At 40.6% G+C, this 22,672-nt stretch overlaps 2 protein-coding genes across 7 annotated transcripts in view; one reads left to right on the top strand and one right to left on the bottom strand.

Moving 5' to 3' along the window:
- Positions 1–5,623: 5,623 nt before the first annotated feature.
- Positions 5,624–16,780, bottom strand: tm2d1 (TM2 domain containing 1). The gene is made up of 7 exons (XM_058401369.1): positions 16,623–16,780; positions 15,392–15,466; positions 15,179–15,287; positions 14,988–15,079; positions 11,676–11,749; positions 7,559–7,673; positions 5,624–5,866 (listed from the first exon to the last, which is right to left on the bottom strand). Exons 1-6 carry the CDS (start codon positions 16,753–16,755, stop codon positions 7,563–7,565), a joined length of 594 nt encoding a protein of 197 aa, XP_058257352.1. The 5' UTR covers positions 16,756–16,780; the 3' UTR covers positions 5,624–5,866; positions 7,559–7,562.
- Positions 16,774–22,672, top strand: part of patj (PATJ crumbs cell polarity complex component) — a 114,573-nt gene continuing 108,674 nt past the window's right edge. For 4 of the 6 annotated variants that reach the window (XM_058401363.1, XM_058401367.1, XM_058401368.1 and 1 more), the window contains exons 1-7: positions 16,774–16,916; positions 17,494–17,630; positions 18,834–18,903; positions 18,991–19,169; positions 20,874–21,047; positions 21,192–21,331; positions 22,161–22,356. In XM_058401363.1, the coding sequence (XP_058257346.1) occupies positions 18,882–18,903; positions 18,991–19,169; positions 20,874–21,047; positions 21,192–21,331; positions 22,161–22,356 (711 nt within the window). In that variant the 5' untranslated portion in view covers positions 16,774–16,916; positions 17,494–17,630; positions 18,834–18,881. The remainder of the gene's footprint in view (positions 16,917–17,493; positions 17,631–18,833; positions 18,904–18,990; positions 19,170–20,873; positions 21,048–21,191; positions 21,332–22,160; positions 22,357–22,672) is intronic. The other 2 variants (XM_058401365.1, XM_058401364.1) reach the window with 1 other exon arrangement.

Genomic DNA, 22,672 nt, shown 5'->3' with positions numbered 1-22,672 from the left:
CCTGCGTAGCGCTCTATAAATCTTTCCTCTGTGACATGTGGTGAGGTGGCTGGAACAAAGCGGGAGAGAGGCCAAGAGTCTTCTCACAGACTACAGAAACACCACCCCCTATAGGTGAAATAAGGGAGCATTCTCATCAAGAAGTGGGAAACTGCACACAGAGCACACACCGAAATGGACGTAGTAAAGACAGAAGCTAGTTTTGGCAGTTTGTTGGTCAGGTTTGTTATGTATGATATTTTGTGTTTGAGAGTCTGTTGCTGTCTAATTCAGTACAGTTTAGATTTTTAGGCATGTGGGGTCAGTTTCCTGTTAAATAGTGGCAGCACCTAATTATGTATTCATAATCTGAAATAATAAGCATAATCTGATCGTTTCATATTTTTTCTTCTCGTATAGGAAGGTTTGATAATTTAAGAATGATTCAGGACTAAAAATCCATAAAATTGTTCATTATAACTGGTTTCTCTCACATTCTCTCACAGTATCAATATCAGTGTCAGTAGTGAGCCTGTGAACTCTAACCAGTCACATCTTTCCATGTGTGAGTGTTTTGTTTTGTTTTTCTGTAGGGGCTTTTCTTTATCGCGGGACTTGATCTTGCTGATGCCAAGCTTCAAACACACAACATTAATATAGCAGATTAGATGGTTATTGTTCTTTTTGGATGATTTGGCTGGGAGAAGGATTCAGCAGGGTGGTAATGTGGACTACTCTGTGTTGAGAGGTTATGCTTTGCGCTGTATATGTGTGGGTGTTGTGGAGCAGGTGCTGCTCGTTTCAGGCAGTCTGCCCTGTTTTATGTTTTAAGTAGATTGGTGAATGTGATTGGAAGACACTGGCATAAACACACAAATATCAAATATCAGCTCGGCAGCCTTCACACACATGCATAATTTGTCATTGTGGAGGCAGTGAGTGTGCTGCACATGGCATGCCAGGCGTCATCAGAGGAGTGGAGTGCCAGCTGAGCCAGGTGCACCAGAGCCCATGGGTGAATACTGGCTGAGGCTTATCAGGTACCATGCCAGCATCCAGAGTGAAAAGGTGAAAATTAAAAGAAAGGATTAAAAAGAAAAAAGGAGGGGGTTGGGTTAGGACTCTAGGCATTTCTATGTATTTATTTCTCAATCACCATTTTGTGCAGTTTGTCACTTGATTGTTAATTCCACTTGACCCTTAGTTCTGAATGATACAACTGCAATTTCATGGGCTTCTGTAACTCACACAAGAGCGAGCAGAAGAGCTGTGTGTTTGTCTGTCTGTGTGTGTGTGTTTGTGTGCACGTGTTTTTCTCTGCCAAGATCAGGGTGTGGGGGTGCTGCTCCTGTGAGTAAAAATCTACAGCTTTAGTCATTTCAAAGGTTTTAGGGATGACCGGAGGAGTAGTCAGCCCATGGCTGTAAAATATTAATCCGTGTAAAGCAGATTTTGCTGAATAGCAGCTTTAGAAAATGTGATTTGGAATGGAGACTCAAGAGTAACAAAGCAGGACTGTTTGTGTATGTGTGTGTATGAGATTGTATAAATTACACATGTGGTCTTCTGGGTTATAACAAGAATGAGCATTCTCTTGTCTCCTTTGGTGTGAGTAGATCATTTTGAAATCTTAACTTTTTTGTTGTTGTAATATTTGCTGAAGATCCACTCAAATTTCAGCTATCAACTGTATATCCAATCAGTCAGGACAAAGATGCATCTCTATTTGTCAAGAATGGCACCAATTTAGAAATGTTCAGCTTTTATTTTAGACTAGACTGCGGTGCATATGTTTTGAAGGCATAGCTTTGGAATGAACACTGATGAAGGGCTTTTGAGCTTCAAAACAGCTTACTTCCCCTAGCTTCCACCAAAATTACTGACCATACCTTTAACTCACCACAGCCTTGAACTTATAACCTCTGGACAGGCCATGTGATGTAAGAGAGAGAGAGAGAGAGAGAGAGCACAAGCATAAAGGGGACAGCGCACACATACCTCCAACGCAGGAAGTGATTTATCATAACATGGTGGGGAGATATTGGCTCCATACTGAACCAATTAAGAACCTGGGCCTGTTTCATCATACTTCATAACCTGGGCCGAGGGGCTTCGGAGCGTGCTACAGTGCCGTAATTGAATTTTGATTAAACACACATGGCGTGTGACCCTGCATGGCTACAGTGAAAGCTTGGCCCTGCATCGTGCTGGTTTTCTCCTCGCCAACAACTTGCCAAAAAACAGGATGTCCATAAGATGGAGGGAGAGAGAAAAGAGGGAAGCAAGAAAAAAAACGGATGGAGAGAGAGTCATGCAAAAAAAAAAAAAACCTGACATAAAATCAGAGACAGCTGGAGAACAAAGATTTCTCTGTGTTCCACTTTGCCCTTTTCAGGTGTGTTCCCCCTCAGCCCTTCCTCTAGGCTCTGCAGTGACTGGGAGATCTGCAGGTGATGAGTGACGCATTTTTGCTGAGTCATAGGTTGCAGTGAAAGAAGCGCCGCATGTGAGGGACCCCAGACACACACACACGCACACACACACACACACACCATGTACACCACAGCAAGGCAGATAAGCTTACACAGCCATCTCTCAGACTGAAGGTCACACACACTCAGTAAACACTGAGATTGATAGCCTGCTCTGTGAAGGAGTGTGACCTGTGTATCACTCCACACTACAAAGTCCTCAGACACAAAGTGTTTTGGCACTCTTATGTGGCTAAGATATAGACAGACATCTCAATAATATATGATAAAGAGAAATATGTTGTTCTAACTCCTGTGTGTGAGAGGAATTGTATCGCAACAGTTGTTTCTCAAAGCTTGGCAGCGGATCAACCAGAAGAGCTAATACACAAGACATACAACTCCCTAGCGTATGGTAGAACTGCTCCAGAGAAAGGAAATGGCCTGCAAAGTAAGGAAGAGGACGAAAAGGAAGTGGAGAAGAGTTCCACTCTCTCGCTCCACACCCACATATCAGCGCAGACACACAGCTGGCCGGAGTGAGCTCACACACCACCTCTGATTTAGTCCCACATCAGTACAACAATTTCCTGTTATTACTCCTTCATCTTGAGTCTGTCTATTTCTCCATGTGTTCCTCTATCTGGGTGAATCTCTGCATTCATGGCTGAAAACAAATGAATGTGATTAGATGAAATGATAAAATGTTTTTTCCCCTTGTCCTCCTTTTTCCTTCTATTCCTGTAGTTTGAAACCAACAGAACAATCATAACACATTAATGTAGTGTCCTGACAAAGCCAGTCGAATGTCATCAAGCGTTTATGGTCATTTTTGTGCCATGTCCCCATCATAATCACTGGTCTGCTGTTGTCCATGTCCATCAGCACAGACTAACCATGTGGCATCAATGTAGTCAACTCAGGGGAAGGTAGCTAATGAATGCTCAAAAAGTCACTAGAATTTGCCCCAGAGTAAATAATTTGCATATTTATCAAATCATGATGATCCTTTGAATATTAAAAAGTTTAAAATGAACCATGATGTCCACAAACAGGTGGATCAGTGATTGGTTGCAGTGGTCAGTGACTGGGCGTTAGAAGTTGCTGGTTGTTTAGAACCATGTTGATCTGCTTGTTGTTGAATGTTGCAGGTTTCACACCCTTTTGGTGAGTCGAGTGTATCTGCTTTATCAACTTGCATAACCAGCAGCTGCGCTGTGAGCTGGAAAGCTGTATCAAGTACAGAACAGTTCAAGTCCTCTGCTCATAAAAGTTCTAGATATGATGTTAAGCTATTTAAAAAAAAAATAAAATAAAGTCACTAAAGGGGTCTACAAAAGCACTAATTTGGCAACACTGTGTTGAATTGCAACCAAACTTCAGTCTTGAGAGAGTGGCCTTGATTGGCTGTTTAGCCTAGCAAATCAGTATAGAGACTGTGTGTCCAGACAAAACTAAAACAAATTGAAAATGGGATTAGATTTGTTTGGCTACATTTCAGTGCAAGAGTGTTTCATAACTCCACAATAGGCACGATACTGGTAACACGTGCCAAGTTTGAAACAATACTGGTATTAGGTAAAGTTACTTCTTTGTACATCAGTACAAAATGCAAGCACATGACTGCAATGTGTCCAAGTGTAACAAGCTGTAGATGATGTGAGGCAACAGGAGGTGAACGTCGGACGCCCCGTTAGAGCTTGTTCTTAAATGCTAGCTTGGTTGATCATGGCATCTTTCATTTCTCATCCACTTCCTTCACCTTGCCTCTGCTTGACTACACAGTCACCATTGTAATGTGTGAGGGATCAAGAGGGTTTGGATGTGCAGGAAATTCCCTCTCCATTTGAGGCGTCGCAGACGAGGGACAAACCCCAGAGAGCTGAAATGCTGTGTCCAGCCTTGGTCTCTTTCTATAACTTGCCACTATCAGTGAGAGAGAGACAGCAAGTGAGTGAGTGCACCCATAAAGCACAGCTGGATGAGGAATGGGCTTCTCATGCGGAGGGAGGGAGCTCGGCACTGCGTCTTTCTCTCTCATGGGGAAGAGCACTATAAATCTCTTGCCTCTTATCCTGCTGCCGTATTGATAAGCTCTGCTTCGCTGTAGGAAGTGCAAAGATGAGGGAGAAAGGGAACAGAGGCTGTGTATAATCAAACATACAGAGCCATCAGGGTTGGGGGGTAAACCAGACCGCCAACTCTGGGAGGTGTTTGAGATCGAAATTGATTTAACAATAAAGCAGAAAGGAATTTTAATAATAACATACCAAAAAATGTAGCATAAGATTGATAAAGATGAAGAGATCACCTCATGGGATATTGTGCAGCACAAGTATCCCATGCCAGCTCTGGCAACTTATCATAGACACTAGGGAATGGACTAAATCTATTTCCACATCCCTGAGCTGAGCTATGCATGCTGTGGCAAGGACACTGCAGTTTGTAAAAGATGCACATACACACACACACACGCACACACAGTGGGTGCAGTCTGACAGGCCAATGCAGCAATCACTTGAGTGTGATGAAGTGGCTGACTCCATTGGAGGTTGTATTAATGACGGAGAGAGTGAGCCAGTGGACGCAGACCAGCAGACGCACTCTAGTGAAATTGAAGGAGCGCTTGACATTGCATTGACACAGATTTGTCTGAAGATCAGAAAGGGGAAAAATGTGGACACTTTTCACACGGGAAGCCTCAGCATGTGATAACATAACTCACTCGTACCTGCTATCGTACTATAGAAGTAATGCAAAAGTGCAAGCAGGACACATTGGTAAAACTTTATTTACATCATTTAAATAAAAAAAGACAAAACAGAAGGTCTTAAGGGAATATTTCAGAAAAAAAACCTAACCCAATATACTGTCCATAAATAGTATATGCATTGTTCAGCATAACTTCCTGCTTCCCAGGAGGTTTGTATGGAATCATACCAAGCTATACTGAGACATATTGGATTTCTGCTTGCGTAATAACCGAGTTTGTAAATGACAGTCTCACTGTGTCACGTGTTTGTGGTATCACTGCAGTCTGAGGTGGATATGTAATTAAATCAACAGCAGATTTCCATTGCACAACAGTTATAAAGGATGAACTGCATTCTGCTGTTCAGAGTCAGATGAAAGACGGACGAATGGTGAGGGCGAGAGGAGACGCAGGAATGAAGGTGGGCTTATCCACTTTGGAGAACACAAGTTCATCATACTGTAGTCTCTGTTTACAATCCTCTGTAGTCCACTCACTCACTCTCTCACTATCTCTTTTACACACACACACACACACACACACACACACACACACAGAGGTGTCTGGCATGTCCATGCGTCTTCCCAGTTGAAAAGAGGAATAGCTGAGATTTATATGACACAATCCTGGATGTCAGGTCTTTCGGCCTGTCCTCTCCGTCCACCTACATGCAGAGAAAGGAAAAACTTAGTTATGTTTGGAAGCAGGTCCAGAGTAATACACATCAGGAAGATAAATGTGTTTTTTCCACAAGTTGGAAGACACACACATGGCTAGGGATGACTCCCATGCTAAAAATGTATCTTATTTTTTTCCCCCTTTTGTGAGAAAAAACATCTTCACATGGAGCGCCTGACTCACTTTCATCCTCTGGGTAAACACTGAAAAACTAGCTCTGACAGGCTGGAATTGAAATTGAAACCTGAATCTATTGTAAGTTTGAGGGTTCTGTAGGATCTCTTTGTTCTCAATAAGTCAGGCACAGGCCCGCTGTTGAACATCTCCGCTCTTCTTAAATTAAAATCAGAATCGCGGCTCCATGGTAGCAACTGTGCGTTTAGGAGTACAGATTAGAGAGCCGTAAAGACTACTGGGAATTATATACATTAAAGAGAGAGACATTTACAGAGAATCGATGGCAGACAGACAGAAGCTGAAAGAGAGACAAAGAGAAGAGCAGAGAAAGAGGAGGAGCCACTCAAACCAGCTATAAATGCTATAGAGCTCCTAATGGCCACCAGATGTGACAGTTCCACGTGTCCCTGCCATTAGTAATGATGCGGCTAATGCTAACCAGGGAGAGCGCAATAATGAAAAAGTTCGAACAGAGAGAGAGATTGTTTTGGTTCTGATCGGTTAGATGGCGGTAATTAATCTTCTACAACAGCAGCTCTGACATTAGTGCTGGATGTAATTGAAACCATAGGCTTATTTTAATAAAGCCTGCTATACTATCACATCCATAGGAACAGCTTACTATACAAGAGGCTTGAATAGAGGACACACAGACAAATCTAGAAGTGTGCAACTGGTGAAATGCTGCTGTGTCCTGTAAAGACATGTTTATGTAACATTTTGGAAAGAGTCTCCGGTTTAGCGCTTTGTGAATTTTTCACAGCAGAAGAGTTTTACTTTCTGGTTTCTAAGTAACGTGACTCTCTACTTATTAACTTAGAGACACTGGTTGAGGCAGAGGTTGGTTGCTATAATGTACACTGCTGCTGACGTGTACGAGGAAGAAAACACTACAAGATGGGCTATTATTGGAAAATATGACATTTCATGGGGGTAAAATAACTCACAGAATTTCACCTCATCACGGATTATATTTCTATAATACTCACACACTTACCTGTTTTATTAACAGAAGAGGTTTGGTTTATGAATAGCCAGCAAAATGAATTTGTGACCAAAACTTATGAAGCTTCTGAGGTACAAGTGTCAAAACTAAGTGCCCTATGAATAGCTCTGGAGATTACGGTAATAAGTGCAAAGTCACGGCCATGTCACACTTTCCCAAGCTTTGCTTTGCAGAGCCTGTTATTTAATCACACTTCCCCTGAGTAAGGCTCCTTCTGAGGGACAGGGTGCAGGGGACGATTCAGGATCCCAAGAAGGTGAGTGTGTCCTTGCTCTGCCAGTTTGCTTTTATACCCCAAAAGGTCGCTTTACTGTCCCAACCTCCACAACTTTCCTCTAGCAGTCTCTCTCCTAAAGAACCGTCCCCTCAAGTACACAGCTTTCCCACAAGCCTCCAAAATCCTGGCTCTCCGACGCTGTTTCATGTAATGGATTTTATCAGTTAAGCCCTGGACAAATAGAGAACAAATGCTTCTTGGCTTTAGGGCCTCCTCACCTCCTCAGAGAGAGATCTGTGTTCGTCTGTATGTCTCATTTGTTATGGAGAGTCGTACGAGCCTCGCTCCGTAGTAGTCCACGATGTAATCCGAACCGTCAGATGGACCTACGATCTAAAGAAGGAAAAGATAAACTGATATATAAAGGAATGTATCAAATGTACACAATTTTCTATTTGACTCCGAAATAGTAGACATGTTTTGTGCCTGATATTTCAGTGTAAGCTAACGGAGAATATAGTGAGAAAAATCTTTGACATGTTTAAATCTAACCCTAACCCAAACACTCTCTGAGTCTGATTTATAAATACATTGGAGATTACAAATTTCTGCTTAACCTTTAGCTGGGCCTAAAAGGTGGAACTGACCACAAACTGCACAATTGCTTGTCCCTAAAAAGACTGCCGCTGTACCATAACAGGATTCCGAGACACAGTGTAGTTATCTTCATTTTTATAGCATATAGTAAGCCATAATTCATGTTAAATGACATAATTGGATAAATGGATGCAGTAAGCAACACCTTGTCTCAAAGATCCAGTGCACCAATAAGAAATAAGAACGTATCAGACAACAACCACATCCACATTTGTGATAAAAGGATAATTGCACTTGATTTTTCTTGTAGGTTTCTTGGGGAACAAGATTTATACATGGCAAGGCAAATCTTTCCCTACACTCTGATCAGCAGATCTCAGGTTGAATTCTTCAATTAAAGGCAGAGTATCTAAATTTCAATCTGATGTTAAGTTCTCTCATTTGGCACTGGCAATGTGTCGAGCCCACAGCCACTCTGGGCCTCTTCCAGCTCTGAGATCATTGCAGTCGGTTCAGCGTAATGGCTTCCTGCAGGCCTGCTCACTCAGCATCCGGCCCAGCCGCCTCTGCTCTGATTCCGACTGATAATGAGAACACACTCTGGAAGTGGGTGAAGGTACTCGCTGAAGCAAGCACACACACACCCCCTCTCTAACATGTCCAGATAAGACCTCATCTTACCAAAAGCAGTCATTTCCTCCCGGCCTGACAGAGCATGATGGAGAGCGCTTTGACTGCTCCGACTTGTTTGAGGATTACGAGAGAACACACATGTGTGCAAACACACGCTCTCCTGTCTCATTCAGATTTATCAGAACAAACTGCAAACTTACGTATCATTTATCTTCAGGCATTAGAACAAAAAGCCCCCGATGATTCCAGACTCGAGGGACTCAATCGATGAATATAAATAATAACAACATGTTCGAGGTGTTTATTCATTAGTTCTGAGAGACACATTCCCTGGCCAACACTGCTCTTAGCAGAGGTAGTCAGAGTTAAAATATGGTGCTGTAACGCAGAGAGCTGGGCGTAAATGGGCTCTCGGGGGAAGCGATACTCTTTATCAAAAGTGTCATGCTTTAAAAACGGAGCGCCCGGACAAGCTTACAGCTAATTGAGAGTGTAAGTGTGCGGCAGCTCTCTGTGCCAGCCGCACTTCTTAAAAGCATTGCTCTCTCAGGGCCTTCAATAAGACATTAAGAGAACAATAAACGCTTGGAGAGCCCCTGTTAATCAAAGTGCTGGAGCCATTTAAAAAAAACATGGTATAAAAAAAGCTTGCTCCATTTTCTCTGCTGGTAGAAGAGCATGTCAGAGGAGAGAATGCAAAGGAAGCTAGGATTTCTGAATGAAATCCTACAAAGTAAGTGAAGGAGATTCCCCTAACAGGTGTCATTTAAATTGCTAAGGAAAATATCAGCATTATTTACACAACTAATCAATTTTTTTTATTTTTACAAATCTAATCTTTAGATTTGTAAAGATTCACCATTCTCTAATCTAATCTCTAATCACCATTCTAGAAAAAGAGCAGAAAACATGTTGAGCCAAAACTTCAACTGCTGAATGCGTATTTTTGTATAATATGCTCCTAAATTCTCGCATTAAATCTATTCTTAAATAAAACTCTAAATCCGCAGAATACACTTCCTGCTTCCTGAAAGGGAAAGGTTTATTACATTACTAATTTTAAAAGCTATACAGTTTTGAATACATGTGGATACTATACTATACTAAAAGCAATAAAAGTAGGTATATTTTAGTTGTTTGCTACAGTGTTGAAATGTTCAAAACATCACCTTCGTGCATTTAAAGAACACTTAAGACTTCTACAGTTGCACCGATATGGGAAAGATTCTCTCTAGAAACCTACACCAGAGTGTTTCCCCATCAGAAAGCACAATTTTTAAGGAAGCTCAGAACATTTAATTATCCAAAGAGCCCATTAGGAACCATTTGGTACAACTTTCTTTGAATATAATGGTTTTAACTAGCTATATAGTCATGTGTTATAAACGTTCACTGAAGGAGCGCAGCACTGCTGAATGCTTGGTACTGATTTCTCGAGCGTGGATTCATTTTCTGTAACAGCAGCTCTGACAGTAGTTCTGTCCATATCACACTGTAATACACAGGTTTCTGTTAATGTGCTTGTTATCATTTCTATGTTAACAACTTGCCCAGGGACTTGATTGGTTATTCCAAATAAAATACATGTCATGTTTCTGTTGGGAAGACTTTATGTTTTTCTGGAAGGAGTCTCCGGTGTCAGTGCTTTATAATAGTTAAGGAGGTAAGCCAAGTTCAAGGAATGTCTTCATGATAGAGGGCTTTGCTCCTGCTGTGGAAGTGGCTGTTTATAGATGCTATCACGTAAGCAATAACATAAACGAACAATATCATTTCACCATGGTACAATACAGGTGGACCTAGAGATTTGTTTAAATACTGGACACCTCATTTAAAGAGCACATGTACCTTCCGAAGGCAGATTAAAAGACTAGTCTAGACAAGAAAAGGTTTTCGGTGGAGACAATGTAACTTTACACTGTGTGCGTCTAGAGGAATGGGGTGTTATGAGCTCTACTACAGCACATATCTCTATGGATGTGTGGTGTAGATTACACTGTCTGAACAAGCGTGTGCTTGCACTACATGCCTGCTTCAGTCCATCTGTAAAATGAATATTGCTGGCCGGCCAACTTGTAGGCAGGAAACGATCCATTAAATCATTTACATGTACGTTTTCACCACCAGCCGGCGTGACAGCATGTTTTTAAACATTACTGAAGTCTCTACAGTATTCCTCAATTCTAATAGTTATTCCCAGAGTCATCACTCATCATGTGCACAAGCTTTTGATGAATATCCGTCCAGGAGGCGGGTGAGTGCGGGGGCTGAGCACATGCTTCTCCTACGTATGTATAGCTTCATTCAGGCCTGGAGAGCTTAATGAGGATGAAGAGGGTGAGGTTAGGCCTAACGAGATGACAAATGGACTGGCTTTCTTACTTTCCCATCAGACTCAGGGGGCCTTAATGTGAGTTCGGGGGGAGGCTCGGGGGGCCATGTGCCCAACTGGAGCAGGGGGAAAGGGGGAGAAAACAAACCACACACTCATTAGCCTCTCTCACGGAGCACGAGCCCCCAGAGGAGACAGCACAGAGACACAGGTGCTACCGAGCACAAAAACACAAACACACACACACACACTTTCTCACAAACACAAAAGAAACACTACTGGGGCTTTATAACTATAGTGTTTAAAGTGCTTTCTCTGTTTGCATATCATACCCTAATCCTTTCTGAAAAGTTAGCACAGAATTTTTTTTTTGGATAGCTAATCAATATGCATTTTCTGTTTTGATGATGGAGGATTTGAATATATATTTAGTGCAGCATGAAAAAGGCTGTCCATGGGGAAATTTAGATGCAATTCTCACCCACCCAAAGGCTGGACGAATACCTAATACTGATCAGATGGCGATCTTTAATTCTAAAGGCTGTTCAAAGAGTGTTGCTGAGAGAATACACCATTTGCTATTGTTCACTTTTAATTAAATATCTGATTGAGGCCGATCAATAATTATGAGTAGAATAAAAAGAATAGAACTTTCACAGTATTACCAAAAAACAAAACAAAAAAACAACAAACAACAACAAAAACTGTCCAGCGCATATAGTATGTACTATATATACAATATATACTAATATAATTAACTAATTAAATGTTGTTTAATTATTAATATAATCAGGATGCTCAGCTGGTCAGAATCATAATTAAGTCATACATACCTGCATGGATATCAATATGAAATCCACCAGACTTCCAATTCCACAGAAACCCACAGTGCAGAACTTCAGCAGCCCTGGAAAGACACACAGTATCTTATATCAACTGCTACAGGTCTTTCAACCACCCACCGCCCATGTGCTCTATTCACCACCAGGCCCTATGAGGTCCACATGAACTGTCGGGCTATACAAAGCAGAACTCAGAGGTCAAGCCTGCCCATGAAGAGGGTTTGTTTGATTGCAGCAGGTTTTCCGGAAAGAAATCACGCAAGCCTTTGCAGGTGAAATAAGGGAGAGTGAATAAAGCCAGTACCGCGGACAATAAATGGTGAACAGCTTGTGGCCCAGGGTCCCATTTTGTTGAAAACATTTCCAAAACGGAGACCACGTGAAGAGCCAAAACAGCATTTGTCATTGTTTACGATAATGATGTGTTAACTTGTTTCCATAAATGAAAAAAGTCACTATTTTGCATTCCAGTCACAGCCGTTAGGATGCAGAGTGAATAACTAGTTTGGCTTAAGCCATTAGGGGTCTGAGAGAATTGCAATTAATTAATCCTCCCCCATCTAGTAATTTAAACATAATTACTGTTAATCATTAGTAATAGCACTGATAATTGGTCATTGAGCGGCTTAATCGTGTTGATTCCAGCACTGATATCAAAAGAGAACGCGTTCAGCCGTGCCAGGTCGTGTGTTAAGAGCTGAAAGGCGCAGCAGCTCGCAGGTCAGAGTAGTCCAGGTGCAGATCTCAGCTCTGGCTCCATGTGGGCTTGCCTCTTACAAAAAGCCAGTGAAGAAAGGAAGTGTTTAGCTACCATCGTGCTTTGTACTTTTGCAGGTGCTTAATTGATAGGAATGCTCTTAATACATGGAGAGAGGAAGAAAAGGAGCCTTATGCTGTCCCACTTCACGGTGGCTGTAACGTATTCAGCATCAGCTCCTCTACGTGAGATAATGTTAATGTTAAATTTCTCAAAGAAAATTCGCCGGGCTTTATTCCCCAGCGGTAACCTGCTAGCAATTTAGTGGACACTTGCTGATGAGGTTTTGTTAATAATTACATGGTGAGTAAGGGATGAAGTTGGAGGAGCCTGAACAAAAATACTTCTTTCAAAAAAGAGAGAACTTTGATACTTAAGAACATTTTCAGCGTTATAAACATTACTTTGATTACAGACATCAGGTTTAATACATTGTTCTTATTCAGGGTCTTATATACTGCATATTTCTACACAGTGGATTTCCTTTGTAACCAGGACAGAAAAGCATTACTATCACACATAATATTACAATTTTAAATTGTTTATTTTTCTGTGATTGTTGAGTGAAAAGATGCTTATTATATAGCCCTTACCATATACACCCAGTGTCCACTTTAATAGGAACATATGCATTCAGCTATGTATGTGACAGAAGCACAGTGCAGAAAATCATGCAGATGCAATCCAAGAGCTTCTGTTGTTGTTGTTCACATTAAACATCAGAATGAAGAAAGTGTGATCTCAGTGATGTGAACCATGGCATGACTGTTGGTACCAGATGGACTGTGAGTATTTAAGAAACTGCTGATTTGTGTCTGAGATTTTCAGACACAACAGTCTCTAGAGTTTATACAGAATGGTACGAAAACACTGAGTGAGTGACTGTTCTGTGGGTGGAAACTCCTTGTTGATATGAGAGGTCAGAGGAAAATGGCCAGATGGTCTTTCTTCTCTGATCTCTCTCATCCACACAGTGTTTCAGCTTGCAGAGCCTTCACACGTGATGTTTTTAGTGTTTTGCACCATTCTGTATTAAAAACAGTGTATGTGTATGAAAATCCCAGGCGGTCAGCAGGTTCTAAAATACTCAAACCAATCCATCTGGCTCCAATAACTAAGCTACAGTCACTGAACTCACACTTTTTCTTCATTCTGATGTTGGATGTGAACATTAAGTGAAACTACATGTTTTTGCAGGGTTTTATGCATTGTTTTGCTGCAACATGATTAGCTGATTAGATAGTTGCATAAATAAGCTAGTGTTCCTATTTCAGTGGAGTGTATAGTGCATAAATACTACATTATATTTTATGGTAGTTTACACCACAGAACCACTGATTTTAGATTCTGATTTGACAGGAGACTAATCAGTATCTCTGAGCAGTTCCAGCTATAATTCAGATCACAGCTTTTTATGAATTTTTATATATAAAAATGGATCATTACAGATTCTTAGACAGGGACCTCTATAGCAACTGCTCCACATAATAATAATAATAATAATAATAATAATAATAATAATAATAATAATAATAGTTATTATTATTGTTGTTGTTGTTGTTGTTATTGTTGTTGTTGTTATTATTATTATTAAATTTAAAAATACTGTTATTGAAATACTGTTATTGAAAAGAAAAACATAATTGTTGATATTAGTGCTAAATGACAAACATGTTTGTGTGTTGAATGACCTGGAAAGTGACCTGCCTCAAATGGGGATAATATGAAGATTACAGCTAATGGAGATGGACAAAAATGATGATATAAATTTCTACTTTTGAACAGCTGATTCTCATGGTTAAAGATGTTGTTGTTAATCTTTCAGCTGTTGTGTGTTTGAGGGGGCCACAACGGACCAACCGGTCCGCACAACAACTTAGCACAGGTTTTTACGCTGGATGCCCTTTCTGAAGCAACCCTCCCATTTTTATCCGGGCTTGGGACCGGCACCCAGCATCCAGTGGCTGGGGTTTGGGCACTGGCTGGGAATCGAACCTGGGCCTTCCACATGGTAGGCGGGAAACCTACCACTGAGCCACCATAACTTTCATTATTTTAACAGAAATCAATTACAGGCCAATCATCCAGAGCAGTGGTGTCCAATCTTATCGGGAAAGGGCCAGTGTGGGTGCAGGTTTTCATTCAAACCAAGTAGAGGTTATATATGAGTCTACTGAAAGCTGAGATCAAATGATTAAACAGGTGGAATCAGGTGTGGCTCCTGCTTGATAGGTATGAAAACCTGCACCCACACCGGCCCTTTGTGAAAACACGGATCTAGACCATTTGAAATTGATTTGTTTGAGAGGCTCATTTGCATATTAAATCTTGTGTGCTAGCTGTTATCGAAAAATCCAATACTGAGAAAACACATGTTTTGTGTAGCAATATGAATCAGTAAGCAAACATTTCATACTATATCATAGTTATGGATTTAATAAAACAATAGACAAAAGACTACAATAGCAACTGACCTATTAGTTTACAACTTATTCACTATATTAGATAAGTTGTGGCTCATTACATCTGGATTCAGAGAGGCTTACCGAGAGCTGGATAACCCAAATAAAAGCGATCTGCACCCAGCCATCCCAGGAAGAGGGACAAAGCCACAGCCACTTTATATGAATAGCCAGTCCTAAAAGAAGAAGAAACATCATATCTATATTATCCAAACAATATGTGCAGAAACTGAGTTTAGTTTATGGCTATACAAAATGAAGGTGGTTTGACGTACACATTACGACATGGGACGCTTTTATTAAATCCAACCTCCTCTCCACTGAACTTGAACCTGGTCCCATTTGGTAGCAAGCAGCTGATGTTTGGTGCGGGAAGGCATTCCACTGAACAATGAAAGGAATAGTTTTTACAAATATTCGACATGCAAAAAAACAGTTTGTACATACTGAAAGATATACACAGAAGGAGATTACCGTGATTTACTTACCCCATGCCAGAAGATCCTTGCAGTTCTCGGGTTCTTGAGTTGCATCATCTATTTTAGGGCTTTTGCAAAGATACTTGGGACAGAGTCAAGGAGAAAGCTGCAATGTTAGTTTCAGATACGTTTACATGTCACAGAACAGCAAAATGTCCTGCGTTCATCTGGAAGTCAGACTTGTAACTGGTTATACACTTTATATTGCCAAAGATTTTGGAACACCCCTCCAAATCACTGAATTCATGTATTGTTTTTCAGGGGTTGGGCTTGGCCTCTTAGTTCTAGTGAAAGGAACTCTTAATGCTTCTGCACACCAAGACATTTTGGACAATTTCATATTCCCAACTTGGGCGGGCCAACTCCATATTAAAATAGAGGCGTCGCAGTCTCCACTCTAATTCATCCCAAAGGTGTTCTATCAGGTTGAGGTCAGGACTCAGACCAGTCCAGTCCCTCCACACCAAACTCGCTCATCCATGTCTTTATGGATTTGCTTTGTGCACTGGTGTACAGTCATGTTGGAACAGGAAGAAGCCATCCCCAAACTGTTCCCACAAAGTTGGGAGCATGAAATTGTCCAAAATGTCTTGGTATGCTAACAGTTCCTTTCACTGAAACTAAGGCGCCAAGACCAACCCCTGAAAAACAACACCTGAATTCAAAACCTTTGGCAATATAGTGTATTATTATTTCTCATGTTTTGCAGACCAAATGATCCGCTGTAGCGACCCCGAACAGGGAGCAGCTGAAATAACAACAACAACAATACTTCTTATGTTTATGATTATATAGACAGTTAAAAATAAAATAAAACACAGCAAGAAGGTTGAGAGCAAGAAGATAAGATCATTATTCAACAAACATGCTAGCTTTAGTTAACAAAAAAATACATACATCTCTAAACGAATACCTAAAGTGAATGTGTAATATACATGTTATTACCATGTCTTAACACATTTTTACTTAAAATCCATTCTAATCATTTCGATCGTCTCATTAGCCACCATTAATCTCAAGGCTGTGTTCGAAACGACTCCCTTTGCCGTGCATAATGGCACTTCATACAACTTCATACATGACATTACAACTCAATAAACTGACATCTGTGTAGATCACTCTATATAACTGAGTGTCATTTGGGCTGCGGCTGCTAGCTAGCATGCTAGCTAGCTAGCAATCTACCGTACATACAAAAAGTATCCTTTTTTCGTATTCATTTGAGTAATAAAAGGATATTGTCCCAATCGGAGGTTGTCACAGCTTTCCACGTCATTTGTAGAGCTCTGTATTAAAGTCCAGCAAAAACAGAAGAAAAATATCGCTCGCTGTACTGACCGGGAGCAAAACAAACCAGCCCGAGCAGAAGCCATGTTGAACGGGACGCGATCACGTGACCGTCACATGACGTCATTTTTTTTTAAAGAGACAAACTAACCCCTTTTCTCCGAAGATATATTTATCCGTGTAAAGTTGTGGCTATTTTAAACGTGCTGTGGTTTATTTTCCATCCAGCGTTATTCAACGAAATGGAGTTAGTCATGTGTTTGTTTGGGTTTTTTTGCGTAAACGTGTCACTTGTGAAACTTGTTAATTAATGTGTTTGGCTAGGAGCTCGTGAGCAAACTTGAACACTACTTTCCATTGATGTTGTTTATGAAACCTAGCTAGCTGAGGCGGCTAAACCTTTACTTTTCTTTATTTTATTTTATTTTTTTTAAATATAATTACAAGTCTTATGCTTTAGTTTTAAAGTTAGAAAGAAACACACGGTTAGTGTATTGATAGCTGGTATACTTTTTTATATAGTTTATACCTGTTTAACAATGTAGTTAAAGGAGGTGAAGTTATTATATAAAGCTGTGCGAGTTAAAGTGAGAGACGCACCTGTTCGTGTTAAGACACGAGCTTTGTCTCAAATATTTATTTTACCATTCTCTGATAGTATGTGTGTCTGTGTAGATTATTTAAAATCATTCTTCATTCATTGAAGAAGCATTATTCGGATAGTGCATGAATAATGTTCCTTAAAGTGCTGTTAGTTTGGGTAAGTGAACTTGCTTCCTGGTATAAGGTGAGATGACGAACCTCCTCTCACTTCCGCCCGACAGGTAGACCCTGAACACGACCAAATCTCAGCTGAAACTTCGCTCCCAGAAGCTCAAACTCTTAACAGGACGCCTGTCATTATTCACCTGAACTTACTGATTATTCCGAATTAAAGACTGAACCGGTTTAAACATCAACTGTAAGTAGTTCAACTCATTTGTTCGGTTTGTTTTTAGAACAAGTGTTGCTAAGCCTTTAGCTCATCGCGCTAACCGAAACTGGTGCTGATAACGACATGACGTGAAACCGACAGACTCCGATTCAGCATCTGTATAGTGGATTGTTTTTTTTTGTTTTTTTGTTACGTGTGTTAGTGTATTTTTCAGTACTAGTCCATTTTTCTCATTTTGATACTCGGCATGTAGAGTTGTGTGAAAGCTTTGTGGTCATATGCACTTTTCTCTACAGCTTTAGTAAAACAGTTTATGCCCAAATCTCCCCATTGCTTCAGTCGATAATAGACTGGACTTGTACCTAAGAGCTGCTGTTGTAATCATTATGACTGTCCTGTGTTCATCCCTGCACTCTTTTTCACAATCTGTGCATGCTGAGCATCCACACTTTATACTGTTTGGGTTTATAGTATACAGTAGTGAAAGAGTGTAGATTTATAACTCCACGATCAGTTCCCTTTTAGCTCTGGTTCCTCCCCTGGTTTCTTCCTCTGATTTTATGGCATTTATTATGTGCTCTTTAGAGATCTAAATATACACTATATTGGCAAAGGTTTTGGGGCACCTCTCCAGATCATTGAATTCATGTGGTGTTTTTCAGGGGTTGGGCTTGGTCCCTTAGTTCCACTAAAAGGAACTCTTAATGCTTCAGCATAGCAAGACATTTTGGACAATTTCATGCTCCCAACTTTGTGGGAACAGTTTGGGGATGACCCCTTCCAGTGCAAACATGAATGCACACCAGTGCACAAAGCAAGGTCCATAAAGACATGGATGAGCGAGTTTGGTGTGATGGAACTTCGCAGACTCATCAGCCTGATAGAACACCTTTGGGATGAATTAGAGCAGAGACTGCGAGCCAGGCCTTCACGTCCAACATCAGTACCTGACCTCTCCTTCTAGTGGAATGGTCAAAAAGTCCCATAAACACACCCTAAACCTTGTGGAAATACTTCCCAGAAGAGTTGAAGCTGTTATAGCTGCAAAGTGTGGGCCAACTCCATATGTACATGTAAAGGCAGACATCCCAAAACCTTTGGCAATATAGTGTACAGCTTGATTTCTACACAGTTTCTATGTATTTTTAAAATCACTAAAAATGAATGTGCCCATTTCAATCCAGTTTGTGAATTAAATTAAAAGCAAAATTATTTTCTTGTTCTATATAGGAATTATCCTGACCGAATCCTCAGCTTCAGGCTCTTGATGAAAGAGTGATGTATGAAAATGTGCCGACAGGTATCACCGATTTTTACCTATTAATTATCAAATATTTTTAATGCTGGTACTGTATTAACTCTTTGAGGTGCCTGCATGTGTGTTAAGTGTCATCGGCTGAGCGGCAGCAGGTGCTCCAGGCTGTGGAAAGGCTGCAGTCTAAGCTGGCTCAGCGTGAGGAATGGACTCACAGTGAAAGGCTGGGAACACTAAAGGAAGCACTACAGAGCCCTCTGCTCAACCGCATCCTCACCCTGCAGCACTCTCTCAGACAGCTTAAAGACCAGGTCAGACATCTCTGCTTCTGTCACACAGTCCACACAGCTCACAGCACACCCAGCTTTCATTAGGCTGGCCCATAATTGAACACATTGCTTGTGTAACACCTTCCACCTCTCCTGACAAAGATCTCAAAGTGCTTAATAGAAAGCCGAACCAATTAAATAATTGAACCTAAAAAAATGAACAAGAAAATAAAGCATAATATGAAAACGCATAATATAAAAATAGCTCATTTTTGGCTGTATTTTTATATCGAGGACAGTCGATAAAAAGCATTTCACTGCATGAAATCATACTGCGTATGATCGTGCATGTGACCAATAAAATCTTGGAGTTTGAAAACAGCCAAAAACATTTCACACAAGACAAATTATCACGACTCGACTCGTAATAGATAAACGGGCTTTAATCTGGTCTTCATGTTAAGTGTTTCTGCACTTCAAATGAAATGACTGGATCTCACTTTTTGTTGCCTATAAGTAGAGCTGAGTGATAAATGTAAATAAAATAAAATCTTTTGCAATTCACAATTTGTAGCATAATATTTAATTTTGCTGAAGTTAAAATGAAAACAAAAGCATAAAACATGGCTTGTATTTGAATACATTATAGAAATAAACCATATTTAAAGAACTAGAGGGGAAAAAATACATTGTCAGCTTTTTTATACTGAGAATCAGTGGAGTTACTGACAATAGCCACAAAACCTTTAGGAAAACATATTGTGACATAATTGACTGCATTAGTGATGTATCGTATTGGCTATTCCAGCTGTCCTGTTTCTTTTTCTGTTAGTGCAACAAAGCCTGTATATTTGTATAAGGGAAAGAAGCATCACTGTGGTCACTGTTACAAACTTGTCTACTAGATTTATTGGAAATGATTGTGTTCTGATTAGTTAGCACTTTAGTTATTGGTATCTGTTCATTAAGAACAGTTAATGTATCTATTGCAGTCTTCTCTGGTTATATAGGCGTGCATCACACTTCTGTACTCCAAGACACCAAGACACTGAAACCGCTGTGCTGCAATTTGTATTCAGCCTGAGTTTTTATTGACACAAGAACCTTCTCCACAATAAACAATCCACATGCCAAATTAAGATAATGGCAATAACGAAAGCTTCATATTCTAAGTGCTAGGAAGGTCAGATGAGCGCCTATGAATGCGTTGCATGAAACCCTGTCGTATATACAGAGATGGGTGGCGGTGAATTTCTTTTTTGTGGATCTATCAAGGCTTAATATCTACTGTCTTGATTTGAGTAACTGCCGTGTCTGAGATGTATTGATGAAATGGCCAGGAACCTGCTCCGTCAGCCCAGGCTAAATAAGCAGAAGACTGATAAGTTTCCACAATGTGAGTCTAAAGGTCATTAATACATTACCTGTTTGGGAGTAGGGAGAGCTGCAGAGGAATGTATTGATTTTCCCTCCTGCTTTTCTTTTTTTGTGCTCCAGGCTGTGGGCCATGATCGCTTTTCCTGTATTGCTTTATGCTGTACTGTATCAAACACTTCCGCTTGACATGTAAATTGAATTTTAAAAGTCAGGTGTAATGCAACATATTGCACAACCAGCAAAAAAGAAAATATCTGAGATTTATAGGCTTGCTGTCAGTTGCATCTTTTTCATGTATAATAGTGGAATAATACGCACACCTCAATGCTGTTTTTTTTATTTTTTTATTTTAATATCACGGCCCTGCAGCTGAACTGTATACCTCCAGATGCATGCAGTGAGTTCAGTTTCTCCAAGAAAGGCCAGTTAATTGTGAGTGCAAGTCGTCCTGGAAGCAGTCTGGGCTCTGTGGTGTCCAATGGCACAGCTGTGTCTTCAGCATCCTCTGAGCACCTCCAGAGATGGCTCCATGCTACAGCAAAGGTGAGCGCTGATGACACCTGTGATGTATTATCAATGACCTCTTATTTGACCATATATGCTGGACTTGAATCCTTCACATCTGTTCGTCTTTTAAAACCAAATGGAGCGGTACAGACTTATTACATCTGTGCGAGGTCTCTTTAGGGAAGAAAGCTGGAGCATGTGAGCCTGCTCAGGCCCTTGACAGAAGGTCTAGGTTTCAGTGTGGTGGGGCTGAGACCGGATGGAGTTGGATCTCATGGAGTTTTCATCAAACAGGTGCAGCCGGGGAGTGTGGCAGACAGGTGAGTTAGTAAAATGGAGCAGTTCATTCAGAAAAAAAACAGTTTAATCATATCCAGCATGTGCTTTCCTGCCAAAAAAAAGGCATACGTAACGTAAAAGATAACATATGATTCCTCCAACACACGAGAAGCCAACATCATTTTAAACCACTGATCATGCTGCATCACACTCAGAGAAACGTTCTTTTTGTCCTCTTCTGCAAACAATCACTCCCATTCACTCCCAGATCATACCCAATTTGTGTTAAACCTATTCAGGTGAATTAATTTGAAGTGTGTGTTCATGCTATCTCCATGAGAATTTGAATGCTATGCCACAGCAATTCATGACCTCAGCCATTGGCACTGATCTCTGGGTGAGAGGGACAGTGTTACTCTCTCTGCTGTCAACCAGAGCGACTGTAACCAATAATGGGTGTCTGTAAGCTAATGAGATGCACCGTGAACAACATTTCAGAAAGCTAGGATGGCTAGCTTTGCATGTCACCTGAAAAAGCCGATAGTGTTTTTATTTTAGGAGAGAGCTAGCAGGAACCACACTGGGAGAGGAAACCAGTAATGGGCTAAAATTCTAGCGAGATCAGAGTTAACTTGTGACTGACAGTCATGATGTGAATATGCAGGCTGTACAACACCAGAGGAAGGTGAGAGCATATGGGGTTGAGGTTGCATATTCAGAGAATCTGGATTTTTTTTTTTTTTTGGATGAAAGCAAAATCATATACGCTTTTTTTTTGCTTTTTCATTAAACAGTGTAATAGTAAATACAGAATGATTGTTTTGTTAAAATATTAACCAGAATAAAGTACCATACTCTGTCAAATCTCAGGGATGGCAGATTGCAGGAGAATGACCAGATTCTGACCATCAACGGGATTCCCCTGGACCATAATATTACCCAGCAGCAGGCTGTTGCTTATCTGCAGCAGCAGAGGGATCGAGTAGAGCTCATAGTGGCCAAAGACTCCTCACTCAAACCACACCTCCCCCCATCTGGATCCATTCAGACAGTAAGGCTATTTCAGGTGATTTCACCACAGTGAGAGAGCGGTTTGTTAACCAGGAATTTTTTTTGTACTGACTACAGCAGTGCCCCGAGGCGTTCCTTATAGTTTTGTTCTAATCAGTATTTGCATTTCTAAATGTATTATTTCCCATGATGTACATTCCTCCCTGTTCCTCTGCTCAGATTAAAAAGGGGTTATGTTGTTGGGTATCTTGAGTCCTCATTACTGTGTGTTTAATTAGACATTCCTTCAAAAAATGAAGTTCCAACACCTAGAGGGATGAAAAACACACGTCATTTTCTCCCTCAACCTGAGCTGGAGGAGAAACAGAATG

This window comes from Hemibagrus wyckioides, linkage group LG10, assembly GCF_019097595.1.
Source record: "Hemibagrus wyckioides isolate EC202008001 linkage group LG10, SWU_Hwy_1.0, whole genome shotgun sequence".
NCBI lineage: Eukaryota > Metazoa > Chordata > Actinopteri > Siluriformes > Bagridae > Hemibagrus > Hemibagrus wyckioides.
Note: the sequence above shows the minus strand (reverse complement) of the source record. Positions and strands in the feature narration are given on the sequence as shown.